The 24,435-nt window shown below is 42.9% G+C and overlaps 1 protein-coding gene across 2 annotated transcripts in view; it reads right to left on the reverse strand.

Annotated features, from left to right (window-relative positions):
* Nucleotides 1-24,435, reverse strand: part of LRMDA (leucine rich melanocyte differentiation associated) — a 1,317,293-nt gene that overhangs the window by 546,042 nt on the left and 746,816 nt on the right. For both annotated transcript variants that reach the window (XM_023737659.1, XM_023737658.1), the window contains exon 5: nucleotides 19,334-19,451. In XM_023737659.1, the coding sequence (XP_023593427.1) occupies nucleotides 19,334-19,451 (118 nt within the window). The remainder of the gene's footprint in view (nucleotides 1-19,333; nucleotides 19,452-24,435) is intronic.

Below are 24,435 nucleotides of genomic sequence, written 5' to 3' on the forward strand. Positions count from 1 at the left end.
GTATGGATTTTTTTTCTTGTACCCTCTAACAAGTCTACCCTAAGTGTTTTGTGGTCTATATGAAGTACCACTAATTATACCCTAGATTCCCCACCAGGGACTATTGGTATTTATGTGTAACAAATAAAATTTTTCGAAATCTCTATTTTTCCCTACCAAAAATTCAGAGACCTCATAGAATATCCTGTGAAAACAGTTATTTGTGGCACACACTCATTTCTTCAGTTTCAAACAGTCATAAAGACTCTCCCTTGAGGCAGCATGCACTGTCAGTGGTATAGCAGCTTCCCAATAAACTCCAGACGCTGAAAAATGTCATAGTCGCTATATGTACCGCCAGGCACGAAAGTGTTTTAAGCCACCAAGATTTGGGGCTATTTGTTATACCAGCTAGCCGTTTCTAACTAATGCACACAGTTCTTCCCATTACTTATCAAGGGTCAGTTAGTTGCACCCAAAAGGAGAGGGAAAACGACAGGCTGACACTATCTCCAAAGGCAGGGAGCAATCCAGACAGGCTACAAAACAATGAGGGAAAAATGTATCGCCTCTTCTCGGGGTACAAGGCATCTTAGCCAGCACAACCCCCTAGAACCTCCTCTCACAGACTCTCATGGGGTCTCCTGGCCCCTCCTCCTTATACAGGTTAATAACTGGGAGAGGGGAGGAAGGGTGCAGATGATAATGATTCCTTTCTTATTTAAACAGGCCATTTTTCTTCCCAATAAATGCATTTTTTTGTCAGCTCTAATATTCCCCTTTGATAGAAACCTGAAAATAATTAGCCTAATAGCTCTGCTGTGAATAATGCTACACAAGAAGGAGGTAGATGTTAATAGAAACCTTCCACTCCAAAACCAAGTCACCCTCTCGGCTCCCCTCCCAGAAAAAGAAATGTAACAAGAAAAAGATTATAGGTTTAGCACTACTTGGGAAGAAAAGTATATTTGAAATAAATGCATGAAATCCTTTAAAAAACAACACACGCTGAAACTTCATATTTAGTTTGATTTGCTTTCCAAATCACACAGACTGCACAGTTGCATACAATCTTTAAACAAGTACAACCCCTAAGAAGTGTGGATAGATTTAAGAGAAATAAAAGCAAGATCAGCCAGCTAGTAATCTTCTTTTCTCTGTTTTTCTCCCCAAAGCTGCATTAAATTGTCTATGGAGAACAATAACATATTTATGCTTTTATAGGTAGAATGATTGGTATTATGCAAAGATTTGGCTAACAGTCTAAAGGCACATTCACACTGATCAGGACTGCATGCTGTTAATAATTTTCAGGATGCTCTAGGGAACCCGTCATTCCCTAGGACTACAACTTAGCAGGTCAATGCATGCTTTGTGGGAGCTCCTACAGCTTCTAAGCCTTTCTCCCAGAGCCAGACCAACAATGAGACTTAGAGAATCCTGTTCCCAAAGAGGGTCTTGGAAATGTGAAATGTCTCTTTTGACCTACATTCACTCTGGCTTACATTCTTCCTCTGGCCAAGGTAGGTGCAATGACTCATCCAGGATTGACGACAACTTGAAAAATAGCACCTCGACATCATTATACAGAGCCTGAAACTGAGCATGTGTCCACACCCTGTGATCCAGTAAGCCCATCCCTGGAAAATGATCCTAAGGAAATAATGTAAAGCAAACACACACACACATACCCCATTAGCAGTATTTTACACATAAAGTTAGAACCTAGAAACAATGGGAAAATGATTTGGTAATTGATGGTACTTACATCAATTTGATGGACAATTGTACAGTGCATAAAAAGAATGAATTTGAGGACTACAAAGTAACATCATAATTAATACTCAGTAAAAGAGTGGAGCACTAAAACTCCTTAAAATGCACATAGAAGGCTTGGAAGGGAACAGAGTAAGATGAAAAGTCGTAGAGTTAGCGTGTAGGGAATATAGTTGAAAGATTTTCTTTGTTAATTTCCTTTAATGGGATCATAATGTTGTTTTAAGAATATAAAAATAAAATAAAATGGACCCTCGGCCCTTTAATTTTTTTTTTTTAATTGTACTTCAGGTGAAGGTTTACAGAACAAATAGTTTCTTATGAAACAGTAGTACACATATTGTTTCATGACATTGGTTAACAACCCCACGACATGTCAACCCTCTCGCTTCTTGACCTTTTTTTTTTGGTGAAAAGATACACAGCTAAAGATAGACCATTTCAAAAATTTCTACATGCACAGTTCAGTGACATTGACTACGCTCTTCCAATCGCACTGCTATTCTCACTTTAGACGAAGGCTTACAGAACAAAATAGTTTCTCATTAAACAGTTAGTACACATGTTGCCCTATGACAATGGTTAACAACCTCACAACACATCAACACTGTCCTTAATCAACCTTGGATTCCCTATCACTAGCTTTCCTGTCCCCTTCTGCCTTCTAGCCATTGTCCCTGGACTGCTGTCTGGCCCTTTAATTTTTGATTACCACACATAAGTCTGAGCCCTGAGATTCAAAGGCCAGGCTCAAATACAACTTACAATTCCCATATTAGGAAATGCAGAAACTGTTTCCTAAGGAAGTTTGTGTAGGGTGGTAATGTTTGGTTACATGGACAAAAGTAAACAGACCACAGCCAGACTGGCCATCTTCTTCTAGCTGTGGAAAAGGAAGTTGCACATAGCATGTAGAAACATGGAGAATGGGAATCCAATTTCAAAACTGCTCCACAGAGTAGTCTGTTTATACATTAACACACACACACTCACGAACACACACGCACACACACGCAAGCACTAAACTTTTGTTGTGATGCGGTGCACGCAGCTTACAAGAATAACTCACATTTGCTATGAACTACAAACTTAAAACCACCACCCGTCCGTCAGTGTATCGTACTGTGGTGGTTTGCATACTACTAAGATGCTGGAAGCTGTGCCACCAGTATTTCAAATATCAGCAGTGTCACCTAAGTTGAACAGATTTCAGCAGAATTCCAGACTAAGGCAGGCTAGGAAGAAAGGCCTGGCAATCCACTTCTGAATATTAGCCAATGAAAATTCTATGGATCACAACAGAATATTGTCTGGTATAGTGCTGGAAGATGAGTCCCCCTAAGATGAAACCAAAAGAGCCAAACTGATCGCCATCAAGGCGATTTCAACTCATAGCGACCCTATAGGACAGAGTAGAACTGCCCATAGGGTTTCCAAGGAGTAGCTGGTAGATTTCAATGGCCGACCTTTTGGTTAGCAGCTGAACGCTTAACCACTGCACCACCAGGGCTCCCCATAAGTTGAAAGTTGTGAAGTGGTGCAGGACGTGGCAACGTTTTGTTCTGTTGTACGTGAAGTCTCTGAGGGTCAGACCTGATTTGACGGCCACTAACCACCACCACAACAAACTCAGCAGGATCAGGCTATACTACAGACTTCACTTCTATCTCTGGGAATTAAGCGACAGCTCCTACCTCCCTGCCCCAAATGTGTCTGTCATTTCTGACACACTTGTGCCTTTGAGAGATGAGTGAGGCAAGGAGCTTCTTATTCATTTTCCTTGAAGCTTATACCAATCTCTGGTTAAGTGGCTTCACTTTTCTAAGAGCCATCCTATAATCAAGGGGACCTGAAGAGCTTCCTAAATCCCGCCCCCTTTTTGTAAAAAGATTGCTTCTCTTTACTGAGCACCTAGTGCACACCAGGCACTGTGTCAAATTCTTGCATACATTTTCTTCTTGCATCACAGCAAACCTGCATGGCAGGCATGTTGTCAACTCCATAATACAGGCTGGAGAAATTAGAGGGATGGAGTGACTTGCCCACAGTCACAACCTTTAAGCGGTGGAGAGGGACTGGAACTCAAATCTCTAAACTCCTTTTCCAGGGCTCTCAGCACGACACTAACCTGCCTCTCCACCACACTCCAGGGGACTTAGTGGGAGTGGTTTTTGTGCAGGGGTTATAATTAGTTGTCTGGTCCCAGTTGCTTGCAGGGTAAACAATGTCTGATAAACCCACAATGCTGTAAGTATTTATTACATTGCAACCCAGCTGCCAACTGTCTAACCATTTTAATAAAAAGCTATTTTCTAAGGTTTATGTTTTATTGCATGTATGACTCCCTTATTGGTTAGCATTTTGGAGTTGTGGAAAAGGTTATGAATTTAGAAACTGGCTGCATTCATATCATATTTAAAACTTAATGCTATTTTATTAAAGACATATGGGCCTCCAAAGTACACATATTAAATGTCATGTAAGAAAAGTAGCAGTTTAAATCATGGTCAAATTCATTTTTGACGTGACTCCTGAGGCTTCCCAAGATCTGAACTATTTCTTTGTAAATCTGGCAGTTTAACCGCACTCATAAATCACTTTCAAAGCATATTATTTCTTAATTTTACTGCATTAGAAAGCATTTGGCCTGCACAGTGAACTGTTTGTAGCAGTTATGTGAACAAAGTTGCACATTTAGTCATATAATGTGCAAAGGAACAGGGGAGAGAGAAAGCAAAGAAGGAAAAGCTTTTTATTCTTGAGTCTCTTCTACTTACCCTATTCATTCTGACCTAAGCAAACACAATTCATAGTGTCCAGATTAGGCCTCTGTAATCTAAAGCGTAGGCATCGCAAAGTTGGTAGTGAGCCTTTTTCCGAACACAAAGAAGAAACAACAATTTGTAACTTAATCTTTTCCAAAACATCCCGTGACTAAAAAATAGAACGAGTGCAGAAATTAGATTTCCACCCCCACCCACGCACTTTTTTTTTTTTTAACATTACACAGAACTAAAACAGATTTTTCAAAAAACTGTTGCTTCATGTAATACAGCTCTTGGTTGTTTTCTAATTATCCAGAGATCCAATATCTCAACCTTGGGCTTCAAAGCCCTTCTAATGATGAGATAATATTCTTTGGACATGTGTAACAAACCCCTGGATTTCACTCCCCAATTTTCTCCATTTTACTGTTGGGCAGAAGGGGGTTGATTCCAATGACAGATTCCAGGGTCTAAACACTGGCCTTGATTTCCAGATTCACCAAGGCAATCGGAGGAGGAGTAAGGGAGTTGAGTCCGAGGTCACCCAAATGAGAGAGCTTAAGGCTTTATTTCTGCACCAGGCGCTCTTTCCCGAATTAGGCTCTGTGAAGAGACATCTCCGCCCCACTGCTCTCTGCTTGGGGCTGCTGCAGCGTCTGCCTCAGCTACAGAAGAACCTTCTCTGTAGCCCACCCTATGTTGTTAGCGGTTGTTGACTTGGCCCCTGACTCAGGGCAACCCCATGCATAACAGTCCTGCGCCATCCCCATAATCGGTTACATATTGGGCCATTGCATAGAGTTTTCATTGGCTGATTTTTGGAAGTAGATTTCCAGGCCTTTCTTCCTAGTCTGTCTTAGTCTGGAAGGTTTCAGCATTAGAGCAGCATGCAAGCCTCCACTGACAGATGGGTGGTGGCTGTGCATGAGGTGCGTTGGCCAGGAATAGAACCCAAGTCTCCACCATGGAAGGCAAGAATTCTACCACTGAACCACCACTGCTACACTGAACTCCTTTTCCTCTTTTGCCACTGGCTCACTCCATCCCCCACTTCCACAAGAATAAAAAGGCCTTGTGTGTTGTGCAGTGGCTGGGGAGATGTTCAAACTCAGGGACCCCGGGCCATGCCAGGATGAATGGGAGGCCTTCTTTCTCATGTTCCTTTCTTTTAGGTGTGTCACTCCCATCAGGAAGCAGATTCTTGGTAAAAGTCTTAGAAATATTTCATTTAAATACAAATCACAGGAAACTCAGTTAACCCACCAGGAACATAGGGCTATTACGCACCTCTCCTGACCCCCACGCCCAAATCGCCTACCCTGTGTTCACCAGCACAAACTAATGATGGCACAGCAATGCCACAAAGACAGAGTTGTTTTGAAATTACACAAAACAATAACACTACCTGCCTGATTTATATACCAGGGACAGTGTTGGCTCCCAATACACATTATCTCCTTTCATCCTCACAACAAACTTAGAAGAAGGCATCACATTCTCTGTTTTAATCATGGAGAAACTGATGGTAGAAGGTAGAAGGTTAGCCTTTAATCCAAACAGAAACTAAATCCTGAAACTTGGAGAGCGCTTGGCCCCCAAATGGAACAGCTGATCTGACAAAAGACCATGCACAAATTAGGAGTCATAGGTTTTCCATGGAATACAATAGGCCACAATAAATTCAGATTTTAAACCTTCCCAAAAGAACAGCTGGAGGCAACTCAAATCGTGTCAAGAACAAAAGTAGAGGTTGGGCGGTGGGGAAGAAAGAATAAAAATGGGCCAAATAAACATGGGAGAGGTTACTGAGCCAAATAGCCTCTGTGACAATTCAAAATGCCAATAAAAAACAAGAGGTGACTCGCTTTTGAATTCTGCTCACCAGTTAAAAGCTTTGTGACATAGAAGCCCCACTTAAAATTCCCCACTTCAAAAAAAGAAGGAAAAAAAAAATACAGCTTTGGAGCCTAGACAGAGAGCATCAGTTCTCTGTTGAAAAGAAATAATGAGTTCTAATTCAGGTAATGCAGCTCAAAATTTACTGCCATATTTTAAAATGCACATGAAAAATAAAATTACCCTAAAATATCCTTGGTGAAAAGGCTGAGCATAATTGCTATCACTGACAATGGCACTGAACTTAGCTAAATTAACATCAAAGGAAGCCCCAATTACAGAGCATCTGTGCGTTATTGATGGTGCCCTGCCTGTTAATCTAAGACACTCTACTATAAGGAGCAGAAAAGCAAATAAAAGAACTAATTGTACCACCAGCCTCAGGGACCCCAAGGGCGGGCCTGTCCTATCGTGCTCAGGGAACTCTACTTTGCTTGGTCAGGCTGACAATGATAGTGCATTTGGAGTTGCAGTGTGTACATGGACCATCAAACTAAGTCATGGCAACCACAGGTATCCAAAACAATGAAGAGGCAAAAACACACTTACTACAGAGTTGTGACCAACTCTCAAGCTGGATCCAACAGCTATCTGGGAACATAGATACCCTTGGAGGTCTTGGCAGGGAGAAATAGTAAGAGAGTAGAAGGAATGTGTGAGGAAGTTGCTTTCCTCAACAAGAAACAGCTTCTATTTGCTCCTTGAAGAACCAATTGGGGATGGGGGTGCCTCTCAGAGATAATTTAAAAAATCAGAAGAAGCTCACTCTGGCCCCTGGTCCCTCACTGAGCCTGCTGTGTGGAGGAAGGAAGTGCCATTAATTGAACTCCTACTATACACTGGTACTTACCTGGTACCTACCTGCTTGACACTCACCTGGATGATACCCTGAAAAGTACATATTGTAGTCATATTCAAACAAACAGATCCAACTTTTATTTCAATCCAACTTCGTGAAGACTTTTGACTCCATTCAAATTGGATAGCCTAAGATGAGCTGCACACTACTTTGCTTCTTAGGTTTTTTTCAGACAACAAAAAGGGCAAGTAAAAGTTAAGCATGAGAAACATCTCTTTCGTCACTAAGCTTGTGTGAGTTTTCTTTTATATCTTATATTTGAAGTCCACTCTTCTTATCTGCTATTAATTGCAGGCTATTAATAGCAGGTAGTTTGGAAATAACCAGAAATCAAATGCAGAAAATTAGACCATGCCATCCCGGTGTTTTCCTTCTTCCTTAGCCATGGAAATGCAAATAATGTTAACACTTCATCAACGTTAGCTTCAGAACAATGTTCATGATTGACCTCGAGTGGAATCTGTGCTGTTGTCCGCTGTCCCATCCATCCTGCAGGCTTCCTTGCCTTGTAGGATGCCTACACTCTGGAGGCTCAGTTCCTACAATATGATGTTTCCATGGACCCAGAAGGGACTTTCCAAGCAAGGCAGAGCTTTATTAAGCTGTAGGGTTCAAAAGAATAGAGAGCAAGGCCCTGCTCTGACTGAGGGGTGGAAACACTGACACTATCATGATCCTCTCTTCACTCAAATATATCAGTCACTGACCTTTTTTCTCTGTTGCTAGACAAATTGTGCCTGTATTTCCAACCCACTCTTCCTCATCACTTCCCAAGCAACAAAAGGAGAGGGGAGGGGAGAAAAGCATGTGAAGGATAAGGTGTCATTCATGCTCACAAATGCACCTGCTGCTGGATAGCCAGTTCCCTGTCAAGGCCCGAAGCTGCACACAGAACCTGGAACAATGTTAGATTTAAACGTGGGTAATTTAAGCACTCCAATTTCATTCTTTAAGACGCTGCTTCCTTAAGGAAGTATCTTTATTTTTCTCTCCTTCTCTCTTTCCCTTCAAGCTCAATTTTTAAAAACAATAACACAAAAACCTAAATTTCAAAAGCAAAATGACATAAAGCCCTTTTCTAAAGTGGATCAAAAAAAAAAAAAAATCCAGCTAGTAATGTGCAGAATTATAGACCCCATTGGCCATGAAGTCTCCATCTCAATCATTACCAGAGATCACATGAAGAAGGACTTCTCCTGGTCCAGTTAAGAAGTCTTAAATTTTCTCCTTAAAACTAAAAAACTGACACCACAGGGGAGAGAGTCTTTACGTAAGAACGTATCAAAGGACTTTTGGAATACCCTGGACCCTGTAAGGATAACTCATGATTAGCATTAGGCTAGTTCCTGTGAGGCAGAGGTCAAATATACCCCCATTCTCCACCTTCTTCACCTTTTTCTGACACCAGCTATTCCCTCCATGGCACTCTTTCTCTACTGGGTTTGATAATGCATTGAAATGGTCACAGAGAACTCAGGGAAACAACCTAACTGCAATGACAACATTAATAACAGAGAAGGATACAAACAGAAATGAAGATATGCAAAGGGCAGGGTTTGGGAGGGGTCCCAGCACAGGGCCTCAACGTCTAAAGTGAGACCTACTTAGGTCTCAGAGGAGACCTGCTTACCCTTCCTGAAAATCAGTGTTCATTCTTACCCATCAGGAAACTTTCAGACAGGAAACTCAGTGATGTCACTTGGTTGGCCTGGCTATTGGTCACTCCTCTCAGCTCTCAGTTGGGGTTTGGTCTTTATACTCTGCTGCCACTGTCTGTGTCTGCTTGTTGTCTCCATTTCTTTTGGTACCATCATAGCCGCTGCCTCCATGGCCTTCTGCTTGATGGGCCTACTCAACCACCTCTGTAGTCTCCCTCTGTGGGTTTACTTGCCCACCAGAGCTGTCTCTCTAGGTCTTCGGTGTTACAACCCTTGCCCCATATAACAGCTTTTATTTGGGTGTAGGAGATTCTCAGCAAAGAGACCCCAGATCTAAAGGACACACTCCTCCACAAGTTCTTGTTGAGCAGAAAGTCCTCCAAACCCCTGTGAGACTGGCTGCTTATACAAGGACACTCCCTGTCAATTTCAGGTGTGGCTTTCATAAACTGATCAGTCCCTTAGGTGGACCATAGTCTTGGACTGAATTGTGTCCCCCAGAAATATGTGTCAACTTGGTTAGGCCATGATTCTCAGCACTGTGTGGTTGTCCTCCATTTTATGGTTGTAATTTTCCTATGTGTTGTAAATCCTAATCTCTGTCTGTGGTTAATGAGGCAAGATTAGATTATGTTAAAGAGGAGTAGGGTGGGATTGTAACACCCTTACTAAGGTCACATCCCTGATCCAATGTAAAGGGAGTTTTCCTGGGGTGTGGTCTGCATCACCTTTTATCTTACAAGAGATAAAAGGAAAGGGAAGTGAGCAGAGAGTGGGGGCCTTATACCACCAAGGAAACAGCACCGGGAGCAGAGCGCATCCTTTGGACCCCAACATTCCTGCGCGGAGAAGCTCCTAGTCCAAGGGAAGATTGATGAGAAGGACCTTCATCCAGAGCCAACAGAGAGAGAAAGACTTCAACGTCCTGAATTTGGACTTCTAGTCTACTTTACTGTGAGGAAATAAATTTCTCTTTGTTAAAGCCATCCATTTGTGGTATTTCTGTTATAGCAGCACTAGGTAACTAAGAGAATCATAAACTGACCAATCCTATTGGGAGGATTTGCAAGTCTCTTATGCAGAGAGTAAACCGACCAATCACTTACAAGCCACTTATGTGGATAGTAAACTGACCAATCAGTTGCAAGATTTCAGCCCGACCAATCATTTTGGGAGAATTACTAACACAGGGGCAGAAAGGCCATATAAAGAAACCCATTGCACCACGGACCCATTGCCAGGGGAGTTAGCATTGTGCTTCTGCTAATGTTTCATTGACTGGCTTTCTCTTCACTCCAGCACCTGAGCAGCTCACTGTCACCCAGATCCTTCCCTGCAGTCCCAGGGAGAGGCTTTCAGACCCAGCTCTCTGATCCTTGTGGCACCTTAGCAGCAGCACTGGCCTGGGAGCTCTGAATGCTAAAGCAATCTGAGACCAGCAGAGCACAGTTTCTAAAGCCCCTGCTGGGCTCAGCACACTACTGCTCTCTCTTACAGACTCCTACGCATACAAACACAGACTTGCCCATACTGTTCCCTCACGATAAACTGCAAACTTGGCCCAACATACAGGGACCTCCACAGCCTGGCTCCTGCAATTCTCTGCATAGTCCAAGCGTTTGACCAAAATAGGATGGTGCGAGAACTCACAAGGTCAAAACTGGAAATGAAAAAGTTACGTTTGGCTCTCTTCCATCTCCTGGCCTTCCTTCTGTTACCCCTGCTTCCCATCACATATCCATGCCTGGCTAATGTAATTTTAGGTATACAATAGAAAAAGCACGAGTTTTGAGGCCTAGGCAGACCTAAGGAAGAACCTGTTTCCACCTTGTTCTGTAATTTTAGGTAATGTATGTAACTTCTCTGATCATCAGTTTCCTCATTTGTAGACTCAAGGTCAGGGAGAAAACTAGAGACAGCACTGTTAAGTGGCTGGTACAATAACCTAGAATACAGTAGACACTTAATACATTCTAGGTATTCTTTTCACTCACTTATAAAGAAAGTTTCTGTACATCTAATAGCATCCTACGAGGCGGCCTTTTGACTGTCATGATGGCCTTGCTACCCTGATTAGCTAAAGATCTGGGAAGCCTACAAAAGTTTGAGCTGTGATGCGAACAACTGTCATTACATACCCATTGCAAACGAGTCGATTCGGACTCACAACGAACCTGTAGGACAGAGTAGAGCTTCCCCATAGGGCTTTCAAAGCTGTAATCTTTATGGAGGCAGACTGCCACATCTTTGTCCCGAGGAGCAGCTGGTGGGTTCAGACCACCAACCTTTCAGTTAGCAGTGGAGCACTTAACTGCTGCACCACCAGGGCTCCTTCACAACTGCCATTAGATTCACTAAACTCCAAGCTATGCCCTGGTTAAGAGCCCTCGTGTAAGTGGCCAGGGAATGATAGAGGACAGGGTATGCAGATGGGATACCCTATGTATTTATTAGTCAAATTTCTGCAAAAAATACTACTGTATAACAAACAACCTCAAAGCCTTGGTGGCTTACAACAAACACATATTTCTTGCTCAGAGGCTTTGGTTAGCTGGGATGGCACTGCTTCAGGCTTCAGGTCAGGTTCAGGTATTATCAATATATCTCTCATTTCTTTTCATAGCAAACAGCAGAAACACAGGGGGGTGAGTGGAAACACGTGATACCTCTTAAGGCCTTGGCTCAGAATTGGCGTGCTGTCACTTCCACTCATATCCCATTGGTCAAAGCATCATATAGCCAAGGCTAAAGTCAACTGGATGGGGAACTGTGCTCCTTCCTCACAGGGAAAGCCACTGGCAAGGGCAGAGAGAAAGGAAAACTTTCAGACAAGCATGCAATCTACCACACTGCTCCCGGTTCTCAGATTCAGGGGGTTACACAAAGCATCCTGGGGATCCTTATCACACTCCTCATACTTAATAAGAGCCACTTACTTCCATGAGCCTCTAGACATGTGTCATAAATTGAACTGTGTCCCCCCAAAAATGTGTGTATCAATTTGGCTAGGCCATGATTCCCAGTGTTGTGTGGTTGTCCTCTATTTTGTGATTGTAATTTTATGTTAAAGAGGATTTGGGTGGGATTGTAACACTACCCTTACCCAGGCCACACCCTTGATCCAATGTAAAGAGAGTTTCCCTGGAGTGTGGCCTGCACCACCTTTTACCTTACAAGAGAGAAAAGGAAAGGGAAGCAAGCAGAGAGTGGGGAACTTCTTACCACCAAGAAAGCAGTGCCGGGAGCAGAGGGCGTCCTTTGGACCTGAGGTTCCTACGCAGAGAAGCTCCTAGTCCAGGGGAAGATCGATGATGATGAAGACTTTCCTCCACAGTCAACAGAGAGAAAGGCTTCCCCTGAAGTTGATGCCCTGAATTTGGACTTGAAGCCTACCAGACTGTGAGAAAATAAATTTCTCTTTGTTAAAGCCATCCACTTGTGGTGTTTCTGTTAGAGCAGCACTAGATGACTAAGACAACATGTGTCCAAATATCTTTGGACAAAAGCAGGCATTTTGGAGGTCATAAAGAGAAAGAATGTGGGGTTGGACCACTGGGGTACAGTGACAGCTGATGGCTTCACCAGAGACCCAACAATATACCACCAGGCATTGGGCTTAACGGAGCATAGTCTCCACCATGTGTTCCATGCCTTGCTAGGCCCCAGGGACATTGGGAAGTGGCTCTGAGAGGCTACCACCAGCACCTACAGTTTTGTTTCACTTTCCTTCTCCTTCCATTATGGATTTCAATTCTCTTTCCATAGGGGTTTGCCAGGACCCTGGAAACCTGGGGACACAATTACAGTAGTTCACCCTATTTCAGAGGGTGTCTACCCAAATACAAGACAATGAAAATTTACAGACGTTGCCTCCAAAGAGGAATATTTGACAGCATTTACTCAAGACACAGGCTGCCATGGTGATAAAATTGGAGCCATGCAAAATCCTTAAGTAATTCCTCCTTAAACGAATGTGGCAAACTGTGAACTCAGGAATAAAGATGAAAAACAAACAAATTACACATTTTTGGCTTCTGGAGTTGTTTCTAAGAACATTGCCTAAGCATTTTCCAAAAAAGAAATTAATTAAAAATTTTCCTCCCTTCAAAATTCACTATAAAGTAACTGAAAATAGAATGTGAATGTGTCTCCAGACAAGAAACATCTGTGTGAAAACAGAAAAGAACCATAAAATACTAACACATTCAGGTAGTTAGAAATACCCAAAAAATCAACCGACAATTTTAGTTTTCTTCTGAATGTTTGGTACTCTGGAGAACTTTCAACATACACTGGCTTATTGCCTATTTAACAGCATGTACTTGCGGTTTATAATATGTATTTACAGCATTCCCTAACTTTATGTAACATATGTTCTTCAAAACATTGAGTGCAGAATAAGTTTTAGTAAGTGTAATCAATCTAGGAGTAGTTTCTGATAACCTTTTATGGGTTAGATACTATATGGGTTAGATACTACAGGGGTACAAAAGATATCAAAGACATATGCACTGTGGTTTAGAACAGGGTGGCACTTAGTAAAGCGATATGCTAGCCATGGAAATATGCTCCACAGATTTTTCAATGGCTGATTTTTGGGAAGTAGACCTCCAGGCCTTTCTTCTGAGGCACCTCTGGGTAGACGTGAACCATCAACACTTGGTTAGCAGCCTAACATGTTAACTGGACACACATGGGGTCACCACAAGTCAGAACTGACCCAAGAACAACTGGAGGTGGTGGTGGTAGCCACAGAAAAAACTGGTGAAGCAAACAGGCCTCTAGGCAGTGCTCCTTTATGTTACAGACAAAAAGTACAGTAGCAGCTAAGGCGGGAAAACTGCATTTTGACTCCATGCAGGTTTATGGAGCACCCCGACATGCTTTCTGAGAAAAGGTATTTTTTAATTTCTTAAAAGCTCTAAGATGAGCAGAAGATTCTCAGAGAAGAAAAACTCAAGGGAACCCCCCAGAAGTGATGGAGAGCATGTAGCTTCTGATCACACCTTTGCCATCCCCAGAAATGCTACTCAATGGAAAAGCCAAGAGCATAAGTGGGCATGTGGATTATGGCAGCCATAGGTTCTGCTGTCATAAACAATCCCAGGGTAAATCCTTTGGGGAAAACAAATATGCCTCCAAGAATTGATCTTTCTCCCAATGCACAGGCTACCACATTGTCTGAAGGCAAAGGCCCCTTTCCTGCTTTCATGATGACCATGTTGAAGCAATTCAAAAAACAAAAAAACAATAGACACCCTTTCACGACAGATCTTCCAGTATGCTCTATTCACAGTTCATTCTTTTGGCAAGTACTTACTGAGACCTTGCTAAAGACCAGGCACTATTATAGGCACAGGAGATATGGAAGTGAACAAAGCAGGTAAAGCTCCTGCCCTCCCAGTGGATGAAGCTGACACCAGTGGATGGGCAGGTTATCCTTAGATCCAAATAACTTCCAGTTAAGGTACGAGAACAAAAAATATTCCTAGAAAGTGCACGTACTCAGCAATTTATTCCTTTAAAACATCCCATCTCTGTTTCTATGTCTTCTCTCTTTCTCTCTTGTGTAATGTATGTAATGTATGTAACCTCATACACACACACCCCATGCTGTCGATTCTGACTCGTGGCGACCCCATGTGTGCAGAGAAGAATCGCTCCATAGGTTTTCAAGGCTGTGACCTTTTGGAAGCAGATTGCCAGGCCTGTCTTCTGAGGCACCTCTGGGTGGTTTTGAACTGCCAACCTTTCAGCTAATAGTTGAGCGCTTAACCATTTGCACTACCCAGGGACTCCATTATACATCCCATAAACCAACAAAAAACCAAACCCATTGCCATTGAGTTGATTTCGACTCCTAGCAACCCTGTAGGACAGAGTAGAACTGCCCCATACAGTTTCCAAGGAGTACCTGGTGGATCTGAACTGCCGACCTTTTGGTTAGCAGCCATAGCTCTTAACCACTACACCACCAGGGTTTCCATACACACCATAGCTGGGGAAAACAACAACAACAACAAAGATACTCACACATAAATACACAAACTATGCAAATACACAAACTATACAAATACACAAACTACCCATGATAGGTAACCAAAGTATGTCCACATATTTTCAAGGACACATCGACACTTACAAACCTATCTATTACCATGTCGACAACAATAATCAAAAACACACACGTCCAAACACTTTCTAATGTAAGCTGTGGTTCTCTGTCCAGCTGTCCCCGATGGCTGCTCTTCCTATGGCTTCTGTAAGGTCCTGGAGATTAAACAGTTGTAGCCAACTTTGTATACATGCCTGTAAACAAGAAGGCTCAGCTTAAATAATTATGTCAAAGAAATGACAACTGTGCTTTTTGCCAGAACAAGGATGAATAATTACAAAGCTAGGACATAATTAAGCAATTCTGACTGTCGGATTCGGGAGCTGTCTCTGATGTGAAGGCTGGCGTGCCCGCATGTATGTCCTCCTGGACAGGCCTCCATGCGGCTTTGATCTGCATTTCCTGGTGCCCCTGGGGGGGGGGGGTCACGGTCTGATCAATATGGGAGCTTTTCTTTGGGGACCTCCACCTTCTCTGTACCCAGCTTGGTGCTCTCTGTATTGACATTGGCAGGACTCAATGGCTGATGTCTGACAAAGATATATATTTTCTTTAATATTCCGGGAAATGAGCAAAGCCTGGCTGTTGCAGGTCCATTAACTAACAACACACACACACACACACACACACACACACACACACACAGAGTCTGGAAGAGTCCATTGTAACATTAGCTATCACTTCCTAATGAATGACAGCATCTTTCTGGAGAACAATCAGAGCTTAGACAGAAGGCAGCTTTAAACAACAAAAGCCAAAAGGCAGCAAGGAAGGAGAAACGTGTCATCTTGGGGGAAGGCGAGAGAGAACTCGCACACAAGCACTGGGGCCTGACGGTGCCCAATCGGACCTCTGTGACACAGAGGGTTTATTAGCTCCACCATGATTTTGCATTTGCATCAGCCGAGAACATCCAGACTGCCATTCCCTACCTCCAAGGCAAGGGCTGTGATTGGAGAGGCATTTTCTGTTCTCCCAAATACTTTATGTCAGGAATAAAATGAAAACAGCTCCCCAAATCACGGCCCCCTTGATCATCCATCAGAACATTCCGCTGAATAAGCACAACAGGCCTCGGCTGCCTCAGAGAGGACAGAAGCCAACTGGAGATTCCGATTCTGTTATGAAAAATATATCTTCCCAAGTGTGCTCAGCCCAGCACTGGCAATTCAAGGGGAGGAAATTGCTCTCTCCTTAGAAGCTGAGTCTGGGTATATACATACCTCCCAGAACATACACATGTATTTACATACACAGAGATGGAAAGTATATATACACACCTGCATATGAACAAACATATGTCTGTACACACTGTGAACAGGTGAGAACCAGCCTTTTTTAACAGCCTTTTTAAGGCTAGTGTATTAATTCAGCACAGAGCTCATTTGGTCTCTTTCTATCTGCAAGAAAATTACCAGTACCCATCTTTGAAGACAACAGACAAAAGGGAATTGCCTGCCATTCAAGAGAGGCATGTGATTTGATATGAAACCAGGATCCTAGAGAAACACTCTTGTGGACTTGAAGCACCATGGCATAAATAGAACACTTCCCTGAAGACTTATCCTCTGTCCTCCTCCCAGTTCTGCCTTGATGGGACTGTGGGGCCTTAGTATATCCTCTCCCAGTTTCCCCATCTGTAAAATGAGAGTGTAGACCCTTTGTGATGTCCGCTTCAGTTTGGAAACTGAAGGCCCCTATGGTTTGTGAGAGTATTTTTGTTTCCCACCTCAAATAATTAATGAGGATTTTTAAGCTTAATACAGTTAGAAAGGATGTTGGAGTCAATCACACAAGCATGAGCTAATTCTATAATTGATTAGAAACTAATTTGAAACTCTGAAGAGCATTTCTGCTGATGTTGCTAATGACACAGAGAAACAGCTAATACTAGATTTTAAGGAGCCATTCCCAGTTGTTTTCAAAGACAGGGGAAGAGGTCACTTCCCCTCAGTCTCTACCTCAACAGAACAGTCCTATTTTTATCTATTTTCTTCATTTAGACCTTCCTATAAGGCTTTGTTTGAACAAAGAGATCCATAGGGATGACATTTAGCTCACTGCTTTCTATGGATTGAATTGTGTCCCCCCAAAACATGTGTTGATCCTAATTCTTGTACCTGTAAATATGACCTTGTTTGGAAATGTTAATGAGGCCATGCCAATGTAGGGTAGGTTCTAAACCTAATCACTTCTGAGTTATAAAAAGACCAGAAGAGACACAGAGAAATACACACAGGGAAAAAGAGACAATATGAGAGGGTTGTCTATAAGCAAAGGAACGCCAAGCGTTTCTGGCAGATACCAGAAACTAGGAGAGAAGCTCACAGAAGTAACTGACATAGCCAACATCCTGATTTGCACTTTTAGCCTTCAGAACTGTGAGGTAATAAATTTCTGTTCTTTAAGGTCACTCACTTGTGATATTTCTGTTTCAGCAGCACTAGGTAACTAAGACACTGCTCCAGAGGTAACAAAGCAGACTGAGAAGAACGTAGGCTCTGCATAGACACACAGGTGAAGCCCCAGCTCTAGCCATTACTAGCCCTGCAACACAGGGCACCCCAATTAACTTCTCTGGGCCTGAGTTGCCTCCTCTGTAAAGTGAGCCAATGATCCCTTTTTTCAACTTACAGAGTTTTATGAGGATTCACAACTCTGTACGCAAAGAATCTTAGAACAGCAGTGGGCACATATTGAGTACCCCACCCCAATATGGTGGGTATTACATTTACTACCCCTTTGGATTTCCAACGACAATATAGAACTTACCACATCAAAGGTAATGAGAGCAGAAGAAATACTGATCTAAGCTGTAAAGTGTACCCATAAAGTAAGAAGTATAGGATAGGCAGGAACCCAAGATATTATAAAGACTTTATTTTGTTGTACTTTGCTGAATTTGGTGACATTGGCTGTCTCTGGAATTTTTTCACCAAAAAAAAAAAAAAGGCCAAGAAATAAATTATTTCATTTGGACAAAATTACAAAAGCTGGAACAACCAAAGGCACTCATGAGCAATACATCAAACCTATGCTTCGATAAAGAGAACTGTTAACACTTTAATAGCTACAGAATGAACCACTCAATTAATTTCTCACATGCTGAAACAGGTAACAATACATTTATCTGCCAGTATTATACCCTCCATATCATGTATTTCCACAACTGCTAGCAATTTTATTCAGCATAACGGGAAATAAGTTGCACCTCATGGATTCAAGGAAAGAAAGTAGCCTGAGGTATGCTGCCAGCTGAGCAGCTTGATGAAAGAGGTTTCACTTTTCTGTTTTGCTTTTGTTTTTCCTTTTTCCCCCTTCATCATTTCCAATGCATGTGCAGATGCTGTAAGTCAATAATTGAGGACAAACTAGACCTCTCAGGTTTCTGTGTCAGCATTTTCAACACACAAGCTGCAGCCCCACAGGAGTGGGACAGAGCTCCATAGGACCCCAGGGCCAAGATGGAGCTCCAAAGGGGTCACCAAGTCCATCTCCCATGCTTGGATTCACTGAAGGACTCCAACTCCTCCCAAAGAGATAGTCGTCCATGTCCTTAAAAATCTCCTTGTGTCTGAATCCAAGACCTAGAGCCAAATCTCCCCTGCCACATCAGTGCTGTCATTAAGATGACACCACGTTAAATTACACAGCCTCGATGTGGCCTCAGCTGGTAAAGCAAAGGTCAATAAACACCATCCCAATGAGATCTGGAGAGCTACATGTGGGGAGCACATGTCAACCTGGGGACACAATGTCAGAAGAAATTGCCTTCCCTGCTAACGATATCTTGGAGAGCTGTTGGGCCTTTGCCTGTGGATAGCACAAAATTGCTCTCCCCTAGCTCCTCTTTGGTCACAAGAAAGAAGAGCCCTCTATGAGGCACTAGTAGAATCCTACCCACCCAGAAATAGTAAATGCTCCATGCTGTCTTCTTCTTCCTTTCTCAGCTCCAGAACTGCAGAAGCCTCATTTTGGAAAGATAGCATTCTCCAGAGCAAGGCCAGAACTTCATCAATGGGCTGTGAATCGTGCTGCTTTACTGGTAAAATAGTCACCTGAGTGAGCCCACCTTATAAATAAAGACTTTTTTAGTCATCAAGTCCTCTCAGACTGGGTCATAGGCAGTCCCACTTATGTTTGGCTGACAGTGTAATGATGGACAAAGCCTGGTGTGCAATTCTGCCTGCATTCTAAACAAAGGAGGACATCCTCCATGCTATGAAGAGACATAGCATGTGTCCTGAGTCCCCAGGCTGGTGAAGACCAGGGAGTAGGGACCTACCTTGGGTTTCACCACCTTCATAAATGCCCCTCTGACCAATGCCTCCTCTCGTTCCTGTCTGGTTACTTTTTGGGCATCCAGAAACTTCAAGTTGGGTAGCTTGTGCAGAACGAAGCATCTGGAAGACAGTCAGAGACAACTTTGTAACGTCGGTGTGACAGCCTCAAAGGCTTATTCAATTTGCCACATCTCTAGGAATCCACATCATTAGTTTTTCAGAAGTGTAGACGTTGGCTGTTGCTTCTCTGCTCCTTCACAAAGAAGAGTTGATAGTATGAACAATCACTCTTTGGGGAAATCTGAATGGTTATAATTCACACAGACATAGAACTAAACTTTATAAACATACCTTAATGGCGCCACTTGAATCAAAGAAACATACACATATATATACTCCTGAATTAGCCAATAGAGCCCTATTGATGGTTCTACTTTTTCCATTCTAGAAAATAGGCCCAGCTTCTATGCTACACAGAAAGTTCTCAGTAAAATAACCTACAACCTGACGACACTATTTATGTTATGTCCATTTCTATGGGTCATCTGAATCACTTTCACCTCTGAGATAAAACAGATCTAAAAGTTGAAGCTGAAACAAGAGACCTTGGTTTGCCATCCAGGCCAATAAACTATAGGTTCTAATATCAAGCAGGAAGATCTCAGGATAGAAGTAAGGAACACATGTAGATGACAAATGCTTCCTTGATGAGTAGAAAACGGGTCTTAAAAACTTTCTTCTTACTAGCACTGAGTTATTTCCATGATGGCACTATGAAGATTGTCTTTCTCAATAAGAAAAAAGGGGAGTCGGGTTATAGAGGATATTAACAGCTCATCAAATGCTATGTGGTCTCCATTCTTCTGGAAACACTCTATGCCATCCATTATGAACTCCAAGGATAACACAATGGCTACTTGTGATGAACTGTCCTCAGGTAGGTGTATGTGAAGTTGGCAATAAGATTCATTTGGCCTGCATATAGGCAGGTGTCTAGACCTATAATTCTCCTTACTCAGTGATAGTCACCAACCCAGATATTTCCTATCACGCCCCTATACTCTATCAATCAAATGAACAATTGTGTCAATCCTGTTCTGCTTAGGAAGAAGCAGTGAGTACCCAATGTCAAGGCAATGTATTACCTCCAAAGGAATCCTTCTTGCACCCAGGTTCCTCATTATTCACTCATATTTCAAGCCCCACTCCCCTTAAGTTTTCTTCTGCATCACCAACTCACATTGCTTTCTCCCTTTCCAGCACTCCTAGAATACATTATCAGCATCATACAGTGTAACATTTCATGGGTTTTATGGGTGTTTAGCTGGTATCCTTACCTAAACTGTAAGCTTCTTGAAGGCAGGGGCAAATTTCTTTGCTCACTCTCACCGCATCTTGGAAACTAGCATTAGAATGGACTTAATGAAATGCCAGCTCATGTCAACTGCACAATTATTTCGTGAGCACCTACTATGTGCCAGGCCTTGTGCAGAGGTGATTATGACATGGTTCCCACTCTCAAGAGGTCCAGAATGTAATGGGGAAGATACATCACACTGAGATAATTATATATTAGTGTGGCTAAGTGTCAAGATTGAGCTTATGTGTAAAAGGTAGTTATGGGAACACAGAGAAAGGGGTCTACATTACTCACTGAACAGCTGAGAACTAAAGGAAAAAGGAGGAACAAGAAATCTCAAGAAGGCTTCAAAGAAACAAACCCTAAAGCAGTCCCAAGGACTTAGCTTTTTCTCAATGCAGATCTTACTTGGGGTATGCAAGGTGCCTCCTTCCTCACTGGAACCTTGGGTTCCCAGGGCCAACTCCCACCCTACGAGGCAGCCTCACATCACCAAGTGGCCTTCATGTGCTTGTCCGAGTCACAGACTTGGCTGATTGCTCAAAAACCGGAGACAGCAGCTTAGTAGCCTCCAATTAATAATCTTTATGTTACTCATTTTTTCACTTAAAATACTCTGAAATTATTTGAAAGCTATTTTTCTTCCCCAGAAATGTCCACCCTAACCCCACAAGTCCTACAAATTTGACTCTCTACCTTCTTCCTGCTTCCTTTCCAGCCACTATTACCTCCTTTCCTGTTTCCTCCTGAGCCTCTCTCTCTTCTCTTTCCAAATGCTCCCTTAGCCTTATCCAAAATCATGAAAGTTCCACAAAGGATCCAAATGTCTCTCCCATCCTCCAGCAGAATTCCCACTGGCCTCAGTCAATATTAGAGAAAACTCCATCTTCTGCTTGTAGCAGCAAAGTCTTGATGACAACAGATTCTTTCAAATAAAGACATGTACAGACAGAAACAGTATGTCAGGAGTGACGCTCAAAGGAGTAAAGACACCCACTAAGTGTAGGGTGGGAAAAGATGAATATTCAGGTGAAGAAAACATCAGTATTAGAAAATCAGCCAATGTTTAATGATGGAATGAAAGATGCCTTCACAGGGCTGGCAGGAACCAGGATGACAACAGACAGCGCATTGTCATCTCACCCCACTTTGGATCACAGCCCTGAAATCAAAGCAGAGAGAGAGAAAGAGAGGTGCTGGCTTTTTAAGTTAGTTAAAAATTTTAGATGACAAAGAGCTGCTGTTTTCAGAGCACTCTTCTTATACGGTCAAAGAAAGAGCCCATGAAAAATAGGCTGCCAGGCACCCCTGGGACTAGGGGTGACTTAACTCCCATCCTCAGTGAAGCCTGGGGTTTCCAGGTGGGTGGCAGCTTGGAGAGGTGTGAGGGACACTGGGAAGTCTTGTCCTAAATAGTTACAAGACTCAGCCCAGGGTCCAAAGGTCCTCCCTTGGAGATGCCTCCCTTTGTTTACTTACTCATCCATCCATTCATTCCTTCAGCCATTCAACAAAAAATTATTAAGCAGCTATCACCAGCCAGGAACTGGGCTAGGTGCTGAGAATAAAGTGGTGAACAAAACAGTCAAGGTCCCTGCCCTCAAGGAGATTATATTCTAGCACAGTGGTTCTCAGACTTCAGTTAGCATAAGCATTACCTGGAGGCCTGCTAAACACAGTTCACTGAGCCCCTAGAGATTCTGATTCAGTAGGTCTGGGGTAGGGCATGAGAATTTGCTTCTTACAAGTTCCCAGGTGATGCTGATGCTGATGGTCCTGTGACCACAATTTGAGAAACACTGTTATGGTGATAGGAGCCCTGGTGGCATAGTGGTTAAGAGGTGAGCTGCTAACCAAAAGGTCAGCAGTTTGAATCCACCAGCCACTCCTTGGGAACCCTATGGGGCAGTTCTATTCTATCCTATAGTGTCACTATGAGTCGGAATTGACTCAATGGCAACGGGTTTGGTTTTGGTTTTTGGCTGTAGTCATAATAACACCCAGAGGAATAATAGTTTGGAGATTACCCTTACGGGACTTCATGAGGGTGGTGAGGTGAAGAGTCTCCTTACCCCTTTTGCTAGCAGTCTTCCCTGCCCCCAATGTCTGTGGGAGTACAGCACACAAACAGCAGCCACATCTACCAGATCTTCCTGCCCCTTGGTGGTTTGGAACCGGCTCCAAACATTATCACCAAGTGATAAGTCAGTGGGCTTCTGGCCTGCCTGCCCCATCCTGGTCTTGGGAGATCTATTTCCTTTTGTTCCAGGTCATGTCAGGGCGTCAAAAGCCACAGCTTCAATCCTGAGCGTAATACCAGTTTGCCATAAAAATACAAGAAAGGATTCCCGAAGCCACAGAATGAAGGCTTTTACAATATCAGTTCAACCCTTGTAAATTTAATCCAGGGTTATTTGGTGCACCAAAATCTCTTTACTGTGATGTATTACTTAGTTACTGGGGTTATCACAGCCGTATCCTAAAAGTTGCATAGTACATAAAACATTTCAGTTAACAATGTGGGAAGGTTAACTCCCCCAGATAACCCGCAATCACAAGGGCTAATCCAGATGACATGCCTCTGTCAGCTTCCACGAGCTATTGATGGTTCAATCAGTTTGTTTTGAAGGTAAAGTACAACAAAAGGGCAGTAAACTTATTCAGACTGTCAACAGGGGCTATCGGGAATGGGGCTTGCAGGTAAGTAATTCTGAGTGTTTTAAGGCTATTATCAAACATCAATGGTTGAAGGAAGAGACAGCTACTAATAATACAGAAGGCAGCCATCATAAACCACTTTATGGCAGAAACTCCCATCTATAAATCCTGCGACACCCAGAGACAGCTTCAGATTTATAAAACTGCTTGTTAAGCCAGGGCACTGCTTAATGAAAAGAGATCTGTCTAAGTTCCAAGTTTCACGTCCCTAGCTCCAGAGGGCAACTCCAATTTTGCTGACCTTCTCAAGGTGGTTGGGGCAAAGCCTCGGGGGCTTGGTGTGGAGAAGTCAGAGGCACTCTTGGCTATGATGAAGAAGGTGAGGTTATCAAGAGGAGAGCAAGGATCCTGGGAAGGTGTTTTAAGACCCATTTGTCTCTGTCTAGAAACTCAACTTCCCTGAAAGTGAGAGATCAGCACACATAGCTTGTCAGGTTCTCTCTTTTCACACAGAACGTTCCATTTTCTTAAAGCATTCTTCTAAGGAGAGAGCTAAATCTGGCAGTAGGAGAAAAGGAACAGCAGAAAGGGTTTTTAACTCCAAAATAAATCTTCTCTGACCAAATCCTGATGCTCTGGCATTTTTCATTTAGAGTTCAAAAAGAGAGGAGGATGCCTTTCACTCCTGACCCCAACTGCTACCTCAGGGGAACTGGATGCTCTCCAGTAACACTTCACATCCACGGAAAAGACGAGATGGGTCTCCGTTGTCTACGCCTGTCGTTGGCTGCCATGTTTCTTTCTCTGAGGAGACTCTATGTAAGAAATAACACCTTACCAAATCCTGACTGAGCTAGGCATGGAGTCACGAGTGTTTTTTCCTACTTCCTTCCATTTATGCCTTTTCACATTACCACTTCCTGCCTTCTTCCCTTCCATGGGGAGTGGGGAATATGGTACAAGCCACTGATGCCCTATCTAGGGCCCCTGAAGGCCCCAAAGAGTGATCCATGAACTGTTGTTTTCAATATTTCACAAAGTCTAACAGAATAGGATGAGCACACCAATGAAACATCATGCTTCTTC

Source organism: Trichechus manatus, unplaced genomic scaffold, assembly GCF_000243295.1.
Source record: "Trichechus manatus latirostris isolate Lorelei unplaced genomic scaffold, TriManLat1.0 scaffold00106, whole genome shotgun sequence".
NCBI lineage: Eukaryota > Metazoa > Chordata > Mammalia > Sirenia > Trichechidae > Trichechus > Trichechus manatus.